General features: G+C 40.6%; 1 protein-coding gene across 9 annotated transcripts in view; it reads left to right on the top strand.

Annotated features, from left to right (window-relative positions):
* Osbpl3 (oxysterol binding protein like 3) overlaps window positions 1–24,083 on the top strand; it is a 188,274-nt gene that overhangs the window by 139,109 nt on the left and 25,082 nt on the right. For all 9 annotated transcript variants that reach the window (XM_048786357.1, XM_015490143.2, XM_048786356.1 and 6 more), the window contains 4 exons: window positions 4,678–4,812; window positions 6,006–6,099; window positions 9,155–9,405; window positions 13,108–13,245. In XM_048786357.1, coding sequence (XP_048642314.1) covers window positions 4,678–4,812; window positions 6,006–6,099; window positions 9,155–9,405; window positions 13,108–13,245 — 618 coding nt within the window. The remainder of the gene's footprint in view (window positions 1–4,677; window positions 4,813–6,005; window positions 6,100–9,154; window positions 9,406–13,107; window positions 13,246–24,083) is intronic.

Genomic DNA, 24,083 nt, shown 5'->3' with positions numbered 1-24,083 from the left:
CAAATCAAAGCAATTTGTGAAGAAGTTGAAGTCTTTGCATTGCATGTTAAAATGAATCACCAGCCAATTCAAGTTAAATATAAAAATTTAAACTGAAAAATATTAATTTGAATATTTATCAAACTACTAGATCAGGGATAATTTCCTAAATTGGGAAGTACTTTAAAAATTGCAAAAGTAATGTTGACTAGATTTGACTATTTCTTTTAGGAAAAAAATGGACTTTGTCAAAAAATAGGGAGGCAAATAATAGACTATGAAAAATATTTTCAGTGAGAATGACAAGCTTAGATGATACTAAATCAATGATAGTGTGCTTAATATGCAAACAACGAACAAATCATGTCAAGTACCTTAAAACCTTAGCAAGTAAATGGAAAAGGATATAATGCAGATAGTTGTGGATTTTTTTTTTTTTTATACCTGATTGAACTCAGGGGCACTCGACCACTGAGCCACATTCCCATTCCTATTCTATGTTTTATTTAGAGATGGTCTCACTGAGTTGCTTAGCGCCTCACCATTGCTGAGGCTGGCTTTGAACTTGTGATCCTCCTGCCACAGCCTCCTGAGCCACTGGATTTCAGGCATGCACCACCATTTTTTTTTTTTTAATTTTTTGCTTTTAACTTTTGTTTTTCAATTCAGCCTTACATCCCTTCACTACTAGGATATGTTATAAGAAAAAACATCATTGTGAGATTTCTTGTGTGAACACTACTGAGTGTACATATACAAACCTAGATGGGACAGCCTTCTACACACCAAGGTTATATGCTATTAGCTATTTTAGAAATGTTTTATGGTATTGCATTTGCCTTTTATGTTTTCTTGCTAAAAACTAAGACATAAGCACACATTAGCCTAGGCCTACGCAGAATCAGAATCACCAATCTCACCGTCTTCCACTTCTACATCTTGCCATAGAAGGTCTTCAGGGACAGCAGCACATGTGGTGCCATCATCTCCTGTGATAGCAGTGCTTCTGAACCTTCCTGAGGACCTGCCTGTAGCTATTTCACAGTTGACTTTTTTTATTTTTTTTTCATACATACACACACACACATACATATATGAAGGAGGAATACAGTCCAAAATTAAATAAAAAGTGTCATAAATAACCCAGTAAAATAGTCAATTATGCTGTACCTAATTGTATGTTCTGCACTTTTATACAACTAGCAGCACAGTAAGTTTATTCCCATCAGCAGCATGACAAACACAAGTCATGCCTAGCACTGTCATTACGACAAATGTGACATCACTAGGGAACAGGAAGTTTCCAGCTCTATTATAATCTTATGGGACCTTTGACAGAAATGTTATCCTATAATACATGGTTGTCTTCATAAACTCATGGAAAGGTACAGAGTAATGCAGAGGAAGGGCCCATGCACCACTTATCCTGTCTTTTCCTTACACCTAAACTCTACAGCTCATTTAAAAAAAAAAAAAAAAGATACAATCTACTGAAAAGTAAAATAGCTAACTTAGCACAGCAGTTCTAAATTGTGATATTCACTGCCCTTAATATAAGAATGTAAATAGAAGTTCTCTTACTTGTTAATATAATATATATCCTTAAACATTTTTAATAATTCTATTTCTGAAAATTGAATCTAAGAAATAATGAGATCTGAGCAAAGACATATTTACAAAATGCTCACTATCTTTGTAAATCTGAAAACATCCTTAATTTCCAAGGTAGGGAATGGTTACTCTATAACACATAAATATGATAAAATATGAATTAAAGTTCATCATCTCAGAGAAGTTTTAAATGACCTGAGAAAAGTTTATAGTATAATTTAAGCATATGTAGCAGACAGTATATGATAATGTACAATTTGATCCCAATTTTTCAAAATAAAAAAGGTATATACAAATATTTTAATTAAAAATATGTATACTAGTAAGCTAGTAAGCGCTGCATCTGGGTGATGGAAATTGAAGTGATATTTATTTTCTTTACATTTTTCTGTATTTTCTAATGTGAATTTTTTTTTATCCTTATAACACATTAATATTGAAAATTTGATTTTGGTACAATGTTTGGGAAGAGTTTTAAATTAGATGTATGTGTGTATTATGTGTGTATAATGATTAGTTATTTTAAAACAGAGCAAAGCTACACAAATTAAAAAGATTAGAGATAGCTGGGTGTGGCGACCTATACCTATAATCCCAGCAATTTGGGAGTGGAAGGTGGAAAGAACACTTGATCCCACCAATTCAAGATCAGTAACATGCTGAGACCCATTCTGTCTCAAAAAAAAAAAAAAGATTAGGGAGAAATGTGTCCAAAAGTTTGTAGTAGTTATTTTAGTATGATAGGATTATGAGTGTTTACTTTTTATATTTATTTAATTTTTTGTAATGTAAATAATAGATAAACAACCACTCTTGTGTATAAACGGGAAACTATTGAATTGAACTGACTTTTTTTATTTTAATAAATAAGGCCCTGAGTTGTTCAGGAAATTATGTTAGAGGTGGTGGCTACTGCTGTCCAGATGAGCTTTTTAAATGCATTCCTAAGAACTTGCCCTGGAAATGGGGCCACCGGAAAGGGTTAGGGGTTAAGAATATGGGTTGAGCACTCCTAGTCCAAAAATCTAAAACCTAGAATGCTTCAAAATCCAAAAACTTTTGAGCACCAACATGATGCCACAAGTGGAAAATTCCTGACCTCATGTGACAGGTCTCATTTTAAATGCAAGTACACTAAAATATTAAATGAGATGACCTTCAGGCTATGTATGTAAGATGTATGTGAAACATAAATGAATTTCATGTTTAGATTTGGGTTTTGTCCACAGGATACCTCATCAGTGTATGTGCAGATTGAAAAATTGAAAAATCAGAAATCCAAAATACATCTGTTCCCAAGCATTTCAGATAAGCGATGCTCAACCTGTATTATTTTCAGTGTTGATCATCCAGGACATCCCTATGACCCATAAGTCAAGGAGGAGGAAGAGAGAGAGAGCAGGAGAGTGTAGTAATGAATTAATAAATAGCACAAGTAAATAAATCATTAGCATCTCATATGGCGGGGCATGCTGGAGACACAGGAAAATTTCACTGTTTAAGGGAGCATTAAAGAGCTTAACTATTATTCACTACAGTGTCTTCACACTCAGTAGCTCTGTGCTTGGCTCTTCTGAGGAGAAAGACTGTTACCTTAAGATGATAGCTTTGATAATCATTTATAGATTCTACAATGAACTCTGTCAGGGTAGCTTTTCTGAAGGCTACATGGATATTTAAATAGGTGAGATCTTTAAACCAGTACCTGGGGCAAAGGTCTTATTTAGGAAGAATCCAAGAGAAAAAGGTAGATATTTCCATGTGTTCTACAGTGAACACTTCCTAAAGGGACCCTGTGCCCTTTATTAATTATGAACTCTGGTAGGCCCTCGTGTACTAGCATCCCCTCCTTGGGCATAATTTATGTTTATGAGACACAGCAAGGTATCCAGAACTCATTAAATCCCTGGGCAAGACATCTACATTTTGTTAGCCAGACTGTTCTGGAACTTGTTTAATAAATACACCATAATATAAGAGCAGCTTTTTTACCAGCACAGTGAAAAATACCAGCCATCCAGAAGCCGAGGGGAATGATCTTCTCTGAATCCGAGGAATTAAATCATCTTGTTCTAAATCCTAAATCTGTTTGTTTTTTTTTCCTCAAGGTCTAAGTCAGATGTCACCTCCATGAAACCATCCCCTAACCCAGGAGTAGAGTCAATCTCATCTTCCTCTCTGCTTCTGTAGCCCATGGTCTCTTCATGGTCTTGGTCTAGTGTGTTGGGGTGTGTTCTCTACACCAGCCTTTCAAGCTAGAGATCTTTTATTATTCTTTGTAGTCCTCCATGGCCAGCTAAGACTGCATATGAATCAGTCACTTAATATGTTGGGTTGAATTAAATTTTTACTTCCAACAAGAGTAGAAATCACACTCCCAGGGTATTTACACCTTCCCCAAGGACAAGTCTAGACCCAGAGGAGTGCAGGGTGGAAGGCTCTGTGCTCTATTGAGTGTTTGTATCCAGGCTTATACCAAGGATCTGGGGTTTCCTTCCCTTGAAGAGTCATTGTGGGTAGAGAGACAAAGAGAATTCATCTCACTTATCCATGAATAATGAATGATCTGCCACCAGGGGCACTTCTGGACCAAAACACACTATTTATTTGTCAAGGGACGCCTCAAAAGCAGAATATTGGCCTCTGAGAGTTCAGGGGCAGGAGAAAGCTGTGTGGCTACGACCCAGCCATGCAACGACATGCATTCAGCATCATTCAGCGGACTGCACCCTGCACCCTGCAGTGGTAGCGAATAAGAGGATATGATTCAGAAAGCACTGGAATTTTCCCCTCTGTAACGGAACAAAGAATGGCCTGGACAGCCATTTTTTTTGCTGTGAGATTTGTGGCATGTGTTTGAGCGTTGATGATGCCTTGGTGAAGTTCCCTTTTGAGGAAGAACTTCATTTTCATTTTGTTTGTGAGGCTTAACACTCCTTGACTTTGAAGCAGACCTCTGCTTTGAGTTGCTTGTTTGCATGGGCCTGTGACCTTTATGCAATTCAATCATTTGTTTATTGAGATTCTCTTGAGACTCTTTCTAAACATATTCATTTTTTTTATTGTTGTTGTTTGTTCTTTAAATAGGAAAACTCCAGAGATGAAAACAGAGCTCTGGTTCACCAACTTTCCAACGAAAGCAGGCTCTCCATCACTGACTCCCTTTCGGAGTTTTTTGATGCACAGGAAGTTCTGTTGTCACCAAGCTCTTCAGAAAATGAGGTTTGGGCATTGTTTTCAGCTAGGTGTCTTGAAAATCTCTTTTGTGGCTTTGTTGATTAACCTGTTCAGTAAAGATCTGTATATTGTAACACTAAGCTCGGGGGCCCCTTCGGCCCCTTTTGAAGGTCCTTTCATAAGTCATACCCCCAAACGCCTAAAATGAAATAATATACTAAAAGAAAAACAGTTGTAAAAGTGGAGAGTTTTGGAAACCTCCTTGTTTCTGTTACTTAATTACACTTTTTTAAAATTGCAAGTTGATAATTCTGACTTCTACTTATTTAATAATATTTCCATTAAAGGGAAAGAAATTAGCATTCTGTATATTTTTAATCATATAAATATATGCTATGTAATTTTATATTACCATTATGTGGTTATTATAGAATTAATTTATAAATATAAAACTGCTTTAAATTAATGTTTAAAAATCATACTTTCTTGAATATTGCATACCATATTTAACATTAACATTACTATGAGTATGTGCTAGTAATATTGCCTCTTTAAGTATAGAAGTAGTAATCTTGTTTATCTTGTTTGTATATTAACTCCCATAGAAGACCTTTTTTTCCATAAACATTTCAAAGACAAATGGTAACTTCTTCTACCCAAATACTACAAATTGTTTTTTCTTTCTTTTCTTTTCTTTTTTTTTTTTTTTGGTACCAGGGATTGAACCCCAGGTGCTTAACCACTAAGCCACATCCCTGGCCCTTTTTTCAGTTTTTTTATGTGAGACAGGTTCTTGCTAAGTTGCTTAGGGCCTTGCTAAGTTGCTTAGGCTGGCTTTGAACTTTTGATCCTCCTGATTCAGCCTCCTGAGCCACTGGGATTACAGGCATGTACCTCCACACCAGACTCTCAGACACTGACAAATTCTGAAATTGCAGTCTGAATTAATAAGAGAATTAATAAGAGTTTTCATAATAACAGAAATTTTGAGTTTACTTGCTGTTTTTCCTTGTAAGAACTAACCAAGAATATATAAGAATTTTAATAACAGGTATTTTCCTGTGAACACTGTCTAGGCAGATGGGTGTATTAGCCTCTATGAAAATAGCATCCAAAATTATTTCTATAGATTTGTAATATAGGATGCAGTATGTTTGATTGTTTAAAATAAGGGGATTATAAAAGTCTAGCTTTTGTTTATTTTCATTCTGATGTATATTATTTCTTCTTTCCCATAGATCTCTGATGACGATTCATATGTCAGTGACATAAGTGATAATCTTTCCTTGGATAATCTCAGTAATGATTTAGATAATGAAAGACAGACCTTGGGTAAGGTTTGCATTATTTGATCTCTGAAAGTTAGCATCTTCATGGAATCCTAATAAGTATACATAGAATGCCTACCACAAATAGAATTTTAGCAACATGACATAAGAAAATTAGCACATGGCCCCCACCCTCCATGGTTTTACAATCTAGGTGAAGAGACAGCACACACTTGAAAGAGAAATTCATTTAAATAACTTTGTCTGTTTTTGTGAATTTTTATTTTATAAAGTGAAAGTATACCAGTTTTATGTGAGTATCTAAACATGATATAACAGCTGTCCTTTAGGCAGTAAAATATTCTTTCGGCAAACAGATTAGAATATAGCCTCTTTCCTTTGGGAATCTAAGAGTTTTAAATAATAAAAGATCTAGAGTGTAAGAGGTAATTTAGTCAGATTCTTTAAGATAATTCACTTGAAAATAACACACTTCCCTCAAGGTATCCTAAGATGTCCCCTTATTACTGCTTGATTGCAAGAGGGAAAGGTATTTCTTAATGCTAGTTTGAACTGTGGGGTACAAGGAGAGTCTGGATTTTTCCAAACAGCTCTGATGGAGGACTTTTCATGAGCACACAAAAGCCTGTTTAGGAAGGTGCCCTTGAAAGAATCTACCAATTAATCATTTCTCTGCACTGGTCCTTGTAGCATGCAGAGTTCAGAGGCCAAAGTCTGAAATAAAGAATATGGTCTACAACCTGAGACCATGCTGTGCTGGCTTGACAAGAGCCAGGAGACTCTTAGAACAGGCCAGAGCTGGTTCTCTCTGACTTATTTGTGTTCTGCTAGTGTTGCCCTCACTTAAACAAACACTGGGCAGAACTGAGCTTTCTTCTTCCTATTTGAATACTAAAAATGTTTGTTCCTCCATTCTTTACAGACATCCGCTAGGGAGGATTAGATCTCTAAACATCTTCAAAGATGGATGTAGAAATGAAATAACTTTTCTGTCCTATAACCTTGTTTAGCCTATAGGAGAAAACAGGATTGAATCAAGGTCTTTGTACATATTACACTTGAATTCCCTGGAGCCCATGTAAACACTAGGTATTTAGAATGTTTCCTGTTAATTTCTTTCTCAAAAAAATTATCTGGCACATGTGAGGATCAGTCACTGTCTGAGTGCTAAGAGGAGGTTAAGTGGCTAAGAATATGGTTAGCCAACTCCAGGTCAGCTGCTCACAACCTATGTGTGGCAGGGCAGGTTGCTTAACTTCTCTATGCCTCATTTTCTTCCTCTATAAAATGGGAATAATATTGCTGTTTACCTCAAGAGGTAGTCATAAAGAATAAATGAGAATAATATGTGTAAAATACTTAGAAGACTGACATTCACAGTTTAAAAAGCAAAATATGCATTAGCCAATAGTAGTGGTGATTATGGTGGTGGAGGAGGATTTCAAAATTTAGATTAGCATAATCAAAGAAAATATTTTGAGACTGCCTGTAAAGGTGTTTTTAAAAACTACTGTCAATTGTAGCTACTTCCCTGTGTCCTATTTTTCCCATATAAGCTAGTAAAACAAATTTAACAATTAATTGCTTGCATAGATTTACAAGAGACTGCAAAGCAGGGACTCAATTTTGTATTCATCTGTTCATCAAAGCAACTTGTTTATTCAGAGTTATTTGCTTTATAATGAGTAAGTGTTAAATAAGTAAATATGTACACAGATATATTGATAAGATATATTGATGTAATGTAAAAGATATCATTTGAAAATAGGCAAAGTTAGGATGGGAAAGGAGTTTCAGAATATGAGGCTAAGGAAAAGATCAATAAATTTATATATCTGAAATGTAAATATTTCATTTGCCCAAAACTTCACGGATCAAATTTAAAGGTAAAGGCCAAAAGGGGATCTAGTTGTAAAGCAAATAAAAAGATGAAAGGTTATGGTTTAAATTTGTACATAGGAAGGCAGACAATTCAGAAAAAAAAAAAAGCAGTGTTCATGACAGCATTTCAGACCACATTAGAAAGTTCTTAAATGTAAATTAAAACAAGAAAATAGCATCGTCCATCTAACAATGTGACAAAAATTAAAAATGAACAGTGACAAGTAAAAAGGCCTGGGAGATGAATATTCACATTTGCTGTCAAAAGATGAGGACATTGTTAGACTTTTTGAAGAGCATTCTGATTGTATCAATCAACAGTCTAAAAATTTCCAGTCTCTAACATAGTCATCAGGCTTCTCTATATGCCAAGGAAATAATCAAATAGATTACTAAATACGTGAATGTTCACTACTGACTTTTTGTTTGCTGGTTTTATTTTGTTTGCATCATAAGAAAATATTAAAATGAATCTAATAGTCCAACAGAATATGAATAACAATAAATCATGGCAAATTTATAATGTGAAATACTTTTGTGGTTATTTGAAATGATGTTTTAGAAGAATTTTAAGTAACATGGGAAAGATACTTCTGTTAGCTGAATAAGAACATAAAACTATGCATATGGTTGGAAAAAACACTAAATGAAGATATTCCAAAATATAAATGGCTGCTGTTGAGGGTGGAGGGTAGAATAATGGATGACTGTTATTTCCTTTATTGCTCTTCTGTACTGAACACAATTGTTTTTATCAGAATTTGAAGTGATTTTTTTTTAAAGTCTCTAAGTTTTTTATAAATGTAACCTGCTATAGTCACAGAAATCCAATTTCCAGTTTTATTCCGAGTGTATAAAAGCAATGAAGAACTAGCTTTTAAGTAGGAACTTAAGGGCTTCCCTATAAATAAAGTCCATGAGTTTTCATTGTGGTAATTTTTGGTAGTTAGGGAAGTAGGTAGATAGAGGGACTGGGGACTGAACCCAGGACCTTGCACATAGTAAGCATGTGTGCTACTTCTGAGCTACACTGCTAGCCCTAATTTTTGATATATAATTGTTCAAAATTCTTTTGCTTATTTTTGGCTTTTAGTCATGCTCCGGTTAACTGAGTTGAATAGTAAAAATGGATTCTTGATAGATTAGCTTTTATTGGTAGATTTAAAAATAAATAAATAAAAGGCTTTGAGAGACAACCAGGCTGCTTTCCCTTTCAGGGCCTGTTCTTGAAAGTGGTGGAGAAGCAAGGTCCAAAAGAAGAACTTGCCTGCCGGCGCCAGGTCCCAACACCAGTAACATCAGCTTGTGGAACATTCTGCGAAACAATATCGGGAAGGACCTGTCCAAAGTGGCCATGCCAGTGGAGCTGAATGAGCCCCTGAACACGCTGCAGAGGCTCTGTGAGGAGCTGGAGTACAGTGAGCTGCTGGACAAGGCTGCACAAATCCCCAGTCCCTTGGAAAGGATGGTGAGGATCAGCCTTCCCAGGTCACTGGCAGCCTCTGTCCTGAGGCATGTGGCCACTAACCAGGCCTATCAGAACCAAGATGGTGGAGCTTAGAGACGCTGGTCCCCTCTGGCTCTCATGTGGCTCCTGAGAGAGTTTCATTTCTCCGAGATACCTGCTGCCTTCCCCTCACTGTATAGGAATCTGGCCAGGATCTGGGCTGGGAAGGGGCCTCTCTGAAACAGCTGGCACCTAGGGTGGTTCTGCTTTGTGGTTTGTGCTTCTGCTTTCTCCAGAAGCTTCCATCTGATGGTTCTGATCAGCTTGGCTTGCAAAACATGGCCTCCAGGCTGTCAGCATGTTTAATTTTTTACTGCCTTGGGTGAGCAGAATTTAATTTCTTGAGCAGTTTTTCTCATCCAGAGTAAATTTCCCTAGAGACCATTTTTATTTCTGGAATTGTCCAATCAATTCCTAAGTTTTTGGAAAATATCATTCATGGAAAAGGTTTTTACATCAGAAAGATTCCCTTTTTTCCTTCCTCTTATACAGGGAGTTTACACAACAACAGTAACTTTATTCTTGAAACTACTGAAAAGCTTTTTCTGACTTTGTTGTTTTGGCCACTGCACGTGTGACCTGGTCAGTGGTAAGGACCTTGCCTGCCTGGGGCACTGAGACTGCAGAGTCCTCCAAGTGCAGACTTTCTCTCCCAGGCATACTTCACAGACCTCACCCAGCTAGCCCCTTCCCTGAGTGGAGGATGAAATCTTTTCTAAATGCTAAGCATACTGCAGTTTTAACCCTCATGAAAACTTCATTACTTCAGGGATTTGAAGATTAAAGGGAATCTCATGCTGACCAAAAAAGACATCCCATTCTCATTCCATTCAGGCTGCGGACCTCCTCCCCCATCAAAGACTTTTTTGATACTAATGATGATAAGGATGGAAGGAAAAACAAGCTATGTGGGTTTTTTTTTTTTTTTAAACTTCTTTGTTTCTTTTGCCCAGAAAATTTCTGCTGTAAAAAGGGAAGCAAATAGTTTTTAAGGCACATGTTAAAAGTTGACATTGTGGACAGCTTTTTTCTTTAAAGAAAACAATTGACTTTGATGGTGAAAGTATTCTTAAAGGTATTTCATTCTTATGGCAATTTACAGACCCTTAGAATGTTCAGCTGATTGATCCATGAACTTAACCTTGAGCCTGAGAAAAGGCTTCACAGCTTCCCCAGCACAACCACTGAACAGGAGCTTTATTGTGGGCTTTGTCTTCTGTTCTGGGGTCACCATATTCTCCTGTGTAGATGCTTTGTTGTGTCGCCAACCGGAATGGAGGTGCTTCATTTTGTCTTCCCCTATGCTCCCTCCCCACCCCTCACATCACGAAGGTCTCGTTTATGAATTTTTTCACATTTTAAATTGTTAAGGTGATTCAGAATCATTCAGCATTCCACAAAGACAATGTGATGCTACTGTTTCACAGGTTAGAAACACAAAGCAGAGAAAGGAACAGATACCAGGTTTCAAGAACACAGGCAGAGTAATATTCCATTGTGTATATATGCCACATTTTTTAATCCATTCATCTACTGAAGGGCATCTAGGTTGGTTCCACAGTTTAGCTATTGTGGATTGTGCTGCTATAAACACTGATGTGGCTGTGTCCCTATAGTATGCTGTTTTTAAGTCCTTTGGGTATAGACCGAGAAGAGGAAAAGCTTGGTCAAATGGTGGTTCCATTCCCAGTTTTCCAAGGAAATCTCCATACTGCTTTCCATATTGGCTGCACCAATTTGCAGTCCCACTAGCAATGTATGAGTGTGCCTTTTCCCCCACATCCTCACCAACACTTATTGTTGTTTGTCTTCATAATAGCTGCCATTCTGACTGGAGTGAGATGATATTTTAGAGTAGTTTTGATTTGTATTTCTCTAATTACTCAGCAATAAAAGAGAATACAGTCATGGCATTTGAAGGTAAATGGATGGAGTTGGAAAAGATAATGCTAAGTGAAATTAGCCAATCCCAAAAAACAAATGCCAAATGTTTTCTCTGATATAAGGAGTCTGACTCATAGTGGGGTAGGGAGGGGGAGCATGGGAGGAATAGGCAAACACTAGATAGGGCAGAGGGGTGGAAGGGGAAGGGAGGGGGCAGGGGGTTAGCAATGATGGTGGAATGTGATGGACATCATTATCCAAAGTACATACATGAAGACATGAATTGGTGTGAACATACTTTATATAGAAACAGAGATATGAAAAATTGTGCTCTATATGTGTAATAAAAATTGTAATGCATTCTGCTGTCATGTAGTTAAAAAATAAAATCATTAAAAAAAAAGAACACAGGCAGTCACAGGTAGGACTGATATGAGTGTAATATGAGTGTACAGAATTGCTTTTTTTCTTTCCAGTGCTGAGAATTGAACCCGGGGCCTCATGCATGCTAAGCAAGTACTCTACCACATCCCCCGCCCATGAGTTGATTTGTATAAACTATCCAGTAGCTCTAGAGCAATCTGTGGCATGAGGTGGCAAGGTGGATCCTGTTACAGGAAACACCCAAACAGTTTACAAAAGGAAGTTAAATGACTCATGAAGATTTATAAAAAGCACTCAGTTTTTCTTCAAAATAAGAAATTTCATTAGCTGGGCACAGTGGTGCACACCTTTAATCCCAGTGACTCAGCCAGCCCCTGACTCGGAAAAATAAAAAAGGTCTGGGGATATAGTTTAGTGGTAAAGCACCCCGGGTTCCGTCCTTTTAGTACTGTAAAAAAGGAAAAAGAAACTTCATGAATTGTGCTGAGAATAAGAAATATTGAGATGATTACAACTTAATATTAGGAGTTGTAATGTTAAACTGATACTTTAGTTTAATTTTTTTGGCAAAAAGGAGAGAGAGAGAGAGAGAAGAAGAAGGAGGAGGAGGAGGAGGAGGAGGAGGAGNAATTTTTTTGGCAAAAAGGAGAGAGAGAGAGAGAGAAGAAGAAGGAGGAGGAGGAGGAGGAGGAGGAGGAGGAGGAGGAAGAAGATGTTCTAAAAGGGGGCTGATAATGTTGAGGTCCTCACAGTGAAGGCCATGAAAAGATTTTCTCATTTCATGTTCACATATAGTTACCCTCCCAATTTTTGTTTAAATGTTTTACTTTTCCTCCCAGAAAATCAAAACTTCAAAGCCACTATATTTTATGCTGGTTCCTCAGAGGCAGGAAATTACTCTTAAAGATTTCCCTTGGTCTAAATGAATTTTTAGTTTTCTATAATATGAAGTTGTGATTGGTCAAATTTTTGATGCTTACTCTTGAATTTTTGGAGGAAGTTTGGCTTTTTTTTTTTAATACTCTGCCCATTACCTGAAACCATGACATTAGGATTCCCAGATACTGTTGGGCCTGAAAGTACCAGACTCCATTGAATAGCATAGTTTGTTTTGTAAATGTCATCCTCTTCATCACATCTCCTAGATTTTAGGCATCTAAATGAGTGGACAGTTTTAAATGTTTGGTTAATTTGTTTCTGAGCCAAAATGAATATTATTTAAACCAACAACTTTAAACCTATGTTGGTTTAATTGTCTTTAAATTAAGGACAAATTTTTGGCTTCCTGAAATAAAACCTCCAAGACAGAAATTGAGGTTTTTATTTTATTACTTTGTGAAAAAAAAAATTTCTTAGTGAGGCAGAAATAACCAAGTCCTCTCCTTTCTCTCCTAGGTGTATGTGGCCACCTTTGCCATATCGGCGTATGCGTCTAGCTACTTCCGAGCTGGGAGCAAGCCATTTAACCCAGTCCTTGGAGAAACGTATGAGTGCATTCGAGAGGACAAGGGCTTCAGTTTTTTTTCAGAACAGGTGGATATGCATGCTTTTTGTTTGTTGGGAAGAGTTGCTTATGCCTGCCATTAGATGTGCTTCTAAAATATTTATTTCCCACCTTTCACTGGCTTCAAAGCAACTAAGATAATTACAGTGCTTTGAAACATAAAGCCGGGGATCCGTTTCCCTTCCACTGAAATCCAGCTACCATCTGTGGGCACAAAGGTCTTAGCAATTCTGAGTGCTGGCTTGGTTGCATGCATTAACAATGTCCTTTCTCTTGAGAATCATTAGTGAAAGGAGTTTTCAAAGCATGAAGTACTTGCCCCAGTTGTAACTTAAAGGTTAAAAGGGTGCCCTCTAACTATCAATTTGGTCACTCAGGGTGATGGTAGCACCAAGACAATTGCATTATTGTCAGTTTTGATTCAAGAGGAATCGTTCAAATGAATGATTCAAACCAGAAAGCTATTTATTGAACATATGTCATGTGTCTGGCACTGTTCCAGGTGCCAAGGTATTACGGTGGGTTTGGAGCTTGGGACCAAACAAGAATCCCTGATCTCATCAAATGGGTGGACAAACATTATACTTACATGACTTGGGGTTCCATTAGGCTCTTTCCACATAAGTATTAGTACAGAGCAATACACAAAAGGCACACAGCTATGTTCAGATTACAGCTCTGCCTAAGACTAGCTGTACAACTCAGGGGTACTTAGCTTCACTATGCCTTACTTTCTCTTTAAAGTGGAGGTGAAGATTGTTGTATGTGATGCATGGCTCCATAGTGATTAAATGACTTACTGTCTCCAAAGCACCTAGAGCAGGGTCTGATAAGTGACATGTAAATACTCGATGCACGTTTGATGTAATTGTTCATGCATAATGGCATAGTATGCAGTAGTTGCATACTGGGAACATTCCAAAGTATCTGTTGATAAGGAAAGTTGTTTAATTAAAACAGAGTGCATACATTCAGAAAATAAACAATCACCCTTGCTTACATCATTCATCAGCAATTGAGCATGTTTACCAGTAATATACACCTAAAGGGTCATCTGAGGGACACCAAAAATCATTGCTTTGATACATTTGTCTCTTCCCAATTCTTAGAAAACTGAAGGAAGGTGGGGAGAGTGGATTGCTAAAATATTCCTTTCTTCACTTATCTTGCTGCCCTCTTTGTGAATAGATTTGCATTATCGGGGGAGGGAGGTCAGAAGGGAAGGGTAGTGTAACCATGAGATTCATGAAGATGGGATTGTCTTAACTGAAAATGACAAGCAGTGTTCTCTGGGAACTCAAAGGAAAGTGAATTATAATAATCCTAAAGCATATGATCAGTATCTTCCCAGTTAGGAACTAAAATAAGAAACTGAACACTGTTCCTGGGGAGGTAGAGGGTTAAACCAGTAGTTAAAGGGATAAGATGGTCTGTCTGATTCAAATTCAACTGGGTTATTTAAATACTGAACCTAAAATGGAATGAGAATAAATGAAAATATAATTTGGTTACTATGGCATTATATGCAGTCTTGTGGGAAAAACAAAAAAAGAGAAGAAAGCCCAAAATAGTCCCAACCACAGCAGACAATCAGGGCAGGATGAATAGCTATAAGAATGAGTAGTAACATGAGCTCGTGTAAAGTTTAGCATCATTCCTCTGAGCGCTGATGGGGTGGGGCCAAGCTCAGGATCTGCTGGTGTATCTGCTGTGGTGGGGCTAGGATCAGAGTCCCCGGGGCATATGCACACATCCGTGGAAAGACTATCACACAATGAGTTCCATGAACTGCATCCCAAAGAAATAAGCAAGAAAGATACATCTGGTTATTGTTAGTGGCATGGAGTACTCTAGAGGTGTAAGATTTGTAGACCTTGCTTCAAATCCCAGCCACTTCATGTACTTGGGTGTGGCCTCATGTCAGCTACTTAAACATTCGGAGCCTCAGTCGTTTCTGTTATGTACGCAATAGGGGTGATAATACTTGGTTCAAAAGTTGTGGTAAGCCTTAAATGAAATGATACACTGATAATGTTCAGTGAATGGTTATTGCTCTTATATTTAGAGGAAACACTCAAAAGTGCCTTTAAATATAAAATGTTGAGAACAGTAAGGGAAGTGTTGAAAAAGCAGAAGATAAAATAAGATCTGCTAAATCTGTTCTTCTAGTTAGCACAGTTGAATGTCACTGGTAAGACAGAAAGCCACCCATTAGGCAGCCAGGGATCCTCATGGCTGGCCAGCTTCACCATGGTAATCAATACCAGTCCCGATCATGAGGGAGCCGTCGTGTGGAGTTTACCTTATAAGTCTCAGATGGTTCAAGGATGGATGAGTCCCTTGGGATAGATTCACACTAGCTAAACTTACAAGAGACTAATGTATATGGTAGAATGCTCCTGCTGTAGGTGCATTTACTGTGAAAAACGGACCTGTCATGGGAACCAGAGAGCTTTGGCCAGTGTAAGCACTCATGATTTCCCCCTAAGCAGGTTACGTGGGAAGCTAAATGAATCATTGGTAAGTATCCAATATAAATAATATTTAGCTGCCTCCTGCCCCCAAGGTGGGAAGGGCTTGTGGCCATGTCCTCCTTCTTCTAACCAACCAAAGACACTAATTCAAAACACACATACACACACATACACACACACGCACACGCACACACTTTCTCCCAACCTTGTCTGTCTGTGCTAACCAGATGCCTCATCCCACATGAATGCCTTCTCATTGAACCCATCTGAGGAGGGTGAAGGAGAATGCCAGGGTGTTTGTAGGTTTCAGGCTGCTACCTGACAGTGTGGCTGTTCCTGCTCCTAGCTCAGGAGACAGCCTGCTTTGTGGAGACAGCCTCCTTCCTCTTGGGCAGGTGCTACCCTTCTGGAGTTGGAGGCTTTCTTTGTTTCCCTGTGCCTCCCTACAATGAGTACAGGCTCCTGAATTACTAATGTAATAAACTGAGCAGTCCCCAAATCAGTATTTTTCATGAAATTTTATCCTAAGAAAGAACAAATGGATAACTTATCCCCAGGCTAAAGGGCCTGGAGTAAACAACTGGGCTTTTCGACTGAGTTTTCTAGCTGACAGAGTCTGTGATTTGAAAAGTGACATCCACCTCTTTGCTCCCAGCCCTGGTATATGTTGCTTTGTGGTTTGGGTGGGAGTGTGAATGTCCAAGGTAGTAAATGTCCCCAGAGGTTGAAGTGACTGCTACTTCAGAGTTCGGCTACATGGAAGCTTGCTTCTCCATGTTGTTTCTCCTCTAAAAGAGTTAAAATCACGATATCAGTGACTCGCAGTCAGAAACCAGAGAAAGGCACTTCAGATTTTCTTATCACAGTGCAGTATTAGGTTTGTAGAGAGAGTATTTATAATTTCAAACAAATACTTGATCTTATTTGTTGCCCAGAATCACCCAGTGTGGCAGGGTGCAGATGGGCCACCTAAGAGGACCCCAAGGCCTGAGGATTGAGTTTCCAGTGTCTGAGCTGATGCTGGGTTCCAGACCCCTCTTTCCTGTCCAATGTCCTTTCTCCCTAACTCTTTTTGGGGTCCCTTGTGTAAGTTTGGTTTTTGAGCTCTAAGCTACTGCAATTGTTGGTTGTGGATGTGAAAATAGTCTTTTTTGTATACTGTTCAGTCATGAGATTTGCCCTTCATTGTGATACTGGTCTTGAAAATCAGGATTAGGCCCTTTTCCCCGCCACCCCCTGTTGAAGATTAAACATGGGAGAAATGCTGAGGCCAAAGCCTAAGTAAATTTTATTTAAGAAACAGAGCAGAGAGAGAGAGAGAGAGGGAAACTCACTCCTCTAAAGAGAAGGGGATGCACAAAGCTAGTGCCCGAGGGAGTGAGGCTGTTCTATTCTTTTATAGATTTCAGGTTTCCTTTCTTCTCGTGCCTACATAACCAAAAGGCTGGAAGAGAGTTACAGGAGGTGATTGCTTGTGTTCAAAAGTGGAATCCTTCCCCTCCCGCAGAGGCTCTAGCAAACAGGTGCTGGGAAGTGTTAATTGCCCATTTCCTTTTCTTTGATCATCAGCTATCTGTCCTTTGCCCTGGTTTCATTCTCCCCTCTGTTTAAGGGAAATGGGTGATGACTGCTTTGGGGCTTCAGGATTAGAGGGGGCAACAAGGGCAAGCAGTTTGGTTTTCCCTTTTAGGAATGTTTTAGGTCAGTCAGGGTGTCCCTAGGGAAAGATAACTTGGGGCTCCAGTACAAAGATTTCACTGGGCAAGGCAGAAGCTTCATTGCCTATTTTCACCTAGCCTTGGTGATTGCCTTAATATTTTATTGTTTGAGGTGGTTACCAATCTATCCAGGTTTCCAGGCAGTAGACATAAACCTCACACCTTGATGGGAGGCATGTAAAAGAGTTTTACAGCCACCTCTCCCTCTGCACGTGGGATTATGGAGATGAAGCCATAGAACACTCTGGAGTCTCCAATGCCCTGCAAGAGGTGTCTACCACAGCTGTAGCCCACCCCACACACTTCATGGAGGGTCCTGAAGTCCAGGAAAAGGATTCTTTCTGGCCAAAGACACCAGCTCAAAATGAATCAAGGGGGGAACCTCCATCTGCATTAGGACAAAGGGAGCAAGTCTCTGTCTACATTGGCTCAAGGCCAATGAGTCTCCATCTACTGTGTCTCAAGGTGAGAGAGTATCTACACTGAGCAAGAGCAGGAGGCACAGTGGTCCAGGCCTTGGAGAGGATGACTGCTGGGGTCCAGCTTTTGCCCTGAGGCCACCCTCCTTTAAAAATCACCACCACCACAACCATAAAAAACTGCCTTTGCAATCCGTGAAGAAAAGAAATTAAGAACAAATTTCTCCCAAAGTATGGGAGAAAGGACAAAGAGCAGGGCAGAGGGAAGTGTCCCAGGGAAGAGTGTCTATGAGGTGTCTTCACAGGTGGGGGCAGAGGAGACTCCTGGTGGATCCAGAGGCTCCTGCCTGGAATCCACGGGGAGAAGCCTGAGCCAGTCGGCGCTCCTCAGGGTCTGCTGGCTGTCCCCTGGTTCTGTGGGCCTTGGCTCGGCATTTCTACTGGAGTCATTCTGTCCTTCACTGCTGACCGACTGAAGCAGGGTACACAACAGAGCTGACAGGGCAGGTGGCCATCCACCTCCTCACCCTCTTCCCACCCCTGATGCCGTCCTGGGATTGTCCTGTGGAGGTACCTCAGGAGGATGAGCGGCCGTCTTCTGCAACCACCAAGCTGTCGGGCCTGCTGGGTGCAGCATCCTGCTGGGAGGCTGGGCTAGGAGGGAGTGGGCCCACGTGGAAAAAGCAGAGACAAATGGCAGGCATGCTGGCACTGCCACCACCCTTCTGCTGGGTCTGCTTGGCCTCCTCAGGCTGCTGCTGCTCGCAGGGCAAGTGAAGGGCAGGCTCACTGGAACACTTCTTGGGGCAGACCCTGGGAGGATCTGCAGGGCCTGGGGAGGCCCAACCACCCTATGATGCATGGGCTTCAACTGGCACTCACAGCCCACCTCCAGGGTTCTCTGTAGCTTGAGCAGGAGGTATGTAGCCATGTCGTCATCAGATGTCTTATTTGACAGTGACACCCAGGTATTGTAGGGGTCATAACCCTTGCTGAACATAGTTGTTATAATGGCGGGACCTGGGAGGTTGAGGAGTGCCTGATCAGAAGGACTGGGTGAAGCTTCCTTGCCCTGGCTCAGCTATGGGTGCCCCATTATCTGCTCTAGGGTGGGCCTCTGCGTGGGGTCCACCATCAGGCTGTCACAGATGAGGCTCTGAGCTCCCTCAGAAACATGCAGGGGAATGCCACATATTCCCTCCATGATCAGCTTCTTCACCTCCCGAGCAGTGTTGGCCATAAATGGGTGACTCCCTGTCAGCATGAAATAGAGAAGGATGCCCAGGCTCCAGACGTTGGGTGGGGGGAGCATATTCCTCCTGCCCAACGACTTCAGGATCAAAGTATAGGAGAGTGCCCCAGAACCTGGTCAGCTTCTGCCCAGCTGTGAATCTGGTGCTCAGGCCAAAGTCGATACTTTGCCACTGGTATCCAGCATGACGCTCTCAGACTTGAGGTCCTGGCACATGGTACCCTTCTTGTAGCAGTACTGCATGACACACATGATCTGTCTGAAGAATCTGTGGGCTCCTCCTCTGGCATGCCACTAGGTTCCAAGATGAGGCTCTGTAGATATCCCCCACCTGCATGCTCCATGACAATGTAGACATATGTTAGAGTCTGTAAACAAGTCAAAATAACACCTGGCATTTTGCCAGGGGAATGTTAGAGTTCGTAAACAAGTCTGGATGGTGCCTGGCAAAATGTCAGAGGGAGTGGTTTGAGAAGTAACAAAACCGAGCCATTAAGTGTAGAGATTCCTGATTGGTTGACTGATGTATCTAGTTTATGCTAATTAGATAAGCTGTGTGGAATGTATAAATACTGCTCCTGTCCTGCAATAAACGGCTCCTACTCCTGCTGTATCAACGTACACAAGTTATTCGTCACCCCCCGGTTATTTTGCTGCAGCCGGACTGCGGCAGACATATTTGATGGTCTCAATGACCTGAAAAAGCCGGATCACATTTGAGTGGTTGAAGCCCAACATCAACTTAGGTTCAGGTAGGAAGGGGAGGTTTCAGGCTGTTTTTGCCATGACCTTCAACACAACCTCTGTCCCAGTGACTTGATGGCAAGCAAGCTTCACCTTGGTGAAGTCCCCTTCCCCATTGCCCTGCACAACCTCATAATGGTCCATGAAGGCGGGCTCATAGGAGCCTGGCCCCTGCAACTCTACACTGTTCTGACACTCTCACTGCTTATCCTAAAACAGAACACCATCTTAGGATGCTAGCTTTAAAAAAATAATAATAATAAACCAAAACAAAAACTACAAAAAACAAAAGCAAAGGAAAAAAAACCCCAATATCCAAAGATGACAACCATGTACTTAAGGACAAAAACCTAGCTGCAGCCACTCTCTTATATACCTTCTCTTTGAAATTTCCTCACAATAGCTCCTTGTCAGGTCAGGGCGAGAAATGACCCAGTCACACCTGGGCATAACCCCCAGTGGTCATCTCACTTTTGGGCCTCCAGGACCTTTTCCACTTTTATAATAAAAATAAGAAAGGACACTGGAAGGTTTTTTGCTTTACTGTGTTATGGAGGCTGATAGTTACTTGTTTAGAATTAAGATTTGTGGGATACTTCAGTAGTCTTTTCATTTTGAGTCTGAAAATCTTTAATGCCTTTGTGGCCTTGGAAGACCTCATCATATCTACACTCGAGGCTTCTGCTTCTTTGCTGCCCTGCAGTGAGCAGCTTTCCTCCACTGGGCCCTTCCCCCATGATGGATGACCTCACCTTGGGCAGAGCAATGGAGTCAGGTGTCTGTGAATCGAGACCTCTGCAACTGTTAGCCCCAGAGAAGCTTTTCCTCCTCCAAGTTGTTCTTGTTGGGTGTTTTGATTACAGCAATCAAAAAGCTAATTAAAACACAGCCATACATCATTGCACCCAGCTGGAAAAATGTACTTGTGGGGTGGGGGGTGGCATGCACGTGTGTACAGTGCTGGGAACCGAACCAGGTCCTGGCACGTGCTGGAGAAGCTCTCTTAATGTGCACATCCCATCCCTGGCCTGGGAACTTCCTGGCCTAACCATCTCTCAAACTGTTACATTGAGGCTGAACTGTCAACAGGAATTTAGGAGATACACACATTCAAATGACAGCACCTGATAAACAAGAGCCCGGGGAGTTGGTCCTCACTAGATGTACCCTGTGTGAGGGTTTGCACTGAAGGGCCTTAGATGGGAACTTAGATCTTGATGAAGCCAGAAAGATCCCTGGTAAAGCAGATTCATGACAATTATAAAAGCTAGTGCTACTTTAGTTTTCTATAAAATTGTAAGAGAATAATGTATCAAAACACCCTGATTTTATTCTATGGTATTGAATATAAACACTGTAACATCAGTAACTGAGGGGGCAGGGTTGGAGAGGTACAGCAAGCAGCTGCATCTGTACCCTACTGAAGTCATGTTGCTATAGATTCACATCTGAGTGGCATCTCTTTCTGACATTAAATGGAACCCCCCCCATGGGAAGCACAAAGAAATACTTGTAGAGTATACCCAAAATGAGAGGTAAGGCAATTTTCATGTTTTTCTACAATATCAACTAAATAGGAGGGAAGATAATTGTATAATGAAGGAAGTCACATTGAATCAAAACTTGTGCTGCTCTTCTTATAAGGACACTAACCATGCTGAACCAAGGGCCCACCCTGATCTCCTTATAAGGACACCAACCACACCAAACTAAGGGCCCTTCACCCATCTTCCTATAAGGACACAAGCCAAGTTGAACCAGGGCCCCGCCCTTATCTCCTAATAAGGACACAACCACACTGAACCAGGGGCCATTATAAAGATCAAAGTCCTGCACATGTCAAAACTTGTGTGCTATAAGCACTTCTCCTAGCCTATGAACTATCTTAAGTGAGAACATGCCCTAGATCTTATTTAATTTTGGATGCCCAGCGCCTAGTACAGAACTTAACCCCTAAGAGTTTTTCACTTAATGTAATGTTGGTTATTTGTTTTTTTGCCAATTGGGTGGGTGGATGGACAAATGACAAACGGACAATAGGTGATGGACTGACAGCCCCTTTATAAATTTTAGGTTTTCTTTCTTCTCATGCTTATATGACTAAAAGACAGATGATGATTGCTCCTGTTGGAAAATGCAATCCTTCCCAACAGGAGCCGTTAGCAACCAGTTGATGGGGAAGTGCTATCTAGTTATTTCCTTTTTTTGATGATCAGCTATCTCTCCTTCTCCCCCTGTCAATTGCCACTTAAACCTTTCCTATCCAAACTAACATAGGACTTTTTTCTTTCCTGCTGTGGGCTGAGGTGTGGCTTTTGTGAATGAGAGACTGACAGGAATGTCATAAACATTCTGTCCTGTGTTCCACCCCTGGGCTGTTCCACCTTTGTGTCCAGAAACGTGAATCAGTCTCAGCTTTCTAAATAAGCCCAGAAAAGGAGGACTGGGAAAGCACCCTTCTTCCCTTGCAGGTCAGGGTTGTTCCTTATGGGGCTAGCATGATGGCTTTGACCTTTGCTGAAGGAATAGGCAGAAAATTCCTTGCAGTTAGCCATACTGCTTTTCTCCTACCTTTGAGAAGGGTTTGGTGTTGAAGGGACACACAATTAAGCCGTGATCTTGTAATCAATGGTGCCCCTGGAGCTGCTTAAGCTGTGACCTAAAAGTAGCTTTTCCTCTGTGTACATGAGACTTCAGTCATTCAGATCTTTATTCAAGTAGTTGTAACGTTTACACACCCAGCTAACTACTGTTGAGAGTTTGTGCAGAAATGCTGAATGTGGTTATTAAGTTACTAAAATGCAAGGGGAAAAAGTCATTGAAATGTGAGACCCAGGTAAGGTCTTTTCCGCTTTGCTCTCTTGGCTCAATTCTTCTTCCTTTTCTGTTGCTCATTTGTAGAACTCTGAACATACTTTCTTGGCCAAATTTACAAGTGCTTCTCTTTATCTCTTTTCTCCTTGCACACACGTGTGACCTAGGTGGATGGTTCTTTTACCTCTGGTGACAGTTATTTACTACTGATCAAAGTTAGTTGCATTGACTTTAGAAATACCATCAGAGGGGAAACTCAAGCTGTTCAAATAAAACTAGTAACAACCAAATAGAAAGCAACAAAGCCATTGCTTTGTGGTTTGCTACACTTCTAAGTCAAATAATCACTTTGTGTTTTGGGTTGTTTTTCAAGAAGCTGTGTGTTTATGAGTAATTAACTTGGAACACAGAGGAAGAGAATAGAGTTGGCAGGTGCATTCTCACCCACATCAGCCAGTCTTCTTGGCATCATCTTTAGTAGCCCTGTGACTTATAATCCACATCCATCCAGCAGCAAACCCAGGGGCCTGCCTTACAAAGCCAGCCATTCCCACTGCAGTGCACCACGGTGCTGCCCGCCAGGCCCATGCCTGGGTCACCAGTGACTGAGGCTTTTGCCATGAACCTACAGCTGGTCCCATTTCCACACTAATTCCTCACACAGCAGCCAAAGTGAGTGTTCTAAACAGAAGCAAAATCTGTTCTACACCCTCCACCCACTTCTCAAATAACTTGGAATCAAATCCAGAATCCTGGCCATGCCCACCACGCACGCCAAGGCCAGCAGGTCGGTCGCCTTACTTCTTTGCATTCTCCCCTCCCTCACCGGTAGCCATGCTGGTCTTTTTTGCTGCTTCCCATTTATTCACACTGTTTTCCAGCCTTTGGCATCTGCAATGTCCTCTGCCTAGGATGCACCTCTCCCAGATATCCTCTTGGTTTGTTTCCTTCAGCCTCAGAGGTTTCCGTTTGTTAGACAGTGCTATCTTGCTCCCCACCCACACCTCTATCCTCACCCTCTGCTTTGTCCCCCCTAACACCTGTCACTACTGACAGATGAGGTGCTTATTTGTCTTCTCTGCTATCCTTTTCTGCCCTAAAATATAAACTGTATTATGAAGGTGAGGGGTTTTGTTTTTGTTTATCATTTTATTCCCAGAAACTAGGACAGTGCCTGACACCTCAAGTCAGACAGGAAATGATGAATGACATGGGAAGAATGGCCCCTTGGTCCCCTCCCTGGGTGATTGTTTTCACCTGTATGTTCTCTTTTCCATAAGCTGTCCTACACTGTTGTAGGGTGCAGGAACAAGGAGAGCTATGTAGCTCTGTCTCTGGGCAGTTACAGGAGAAAAGTGATATGTTTGATGTTTTTCTAAATCCAAAAAAGAAAAACGTACAAAATAAATATATCTTGTCCTCATCTGCTTCTCCTTTGACCACCTA

Source organism: Marmota marmota, unplaced genomic scaffold (assembly GCF_001458135.2).
Source record: "Marmota marmota marmota unplaced genomic scaffold, marMar, whole genome shotgun sequence".
Classification (NCBI taxonomy): Eukaryota; Metazoa; Chordata; class Mammalia; order Rodentia; family Sciuridae; genus Marmota; species Marmota marmota.
Note: the sequence above shows the minus strand (reverse complement) of the source record. Positions and strands in the feature narration are given on the sequence as shown.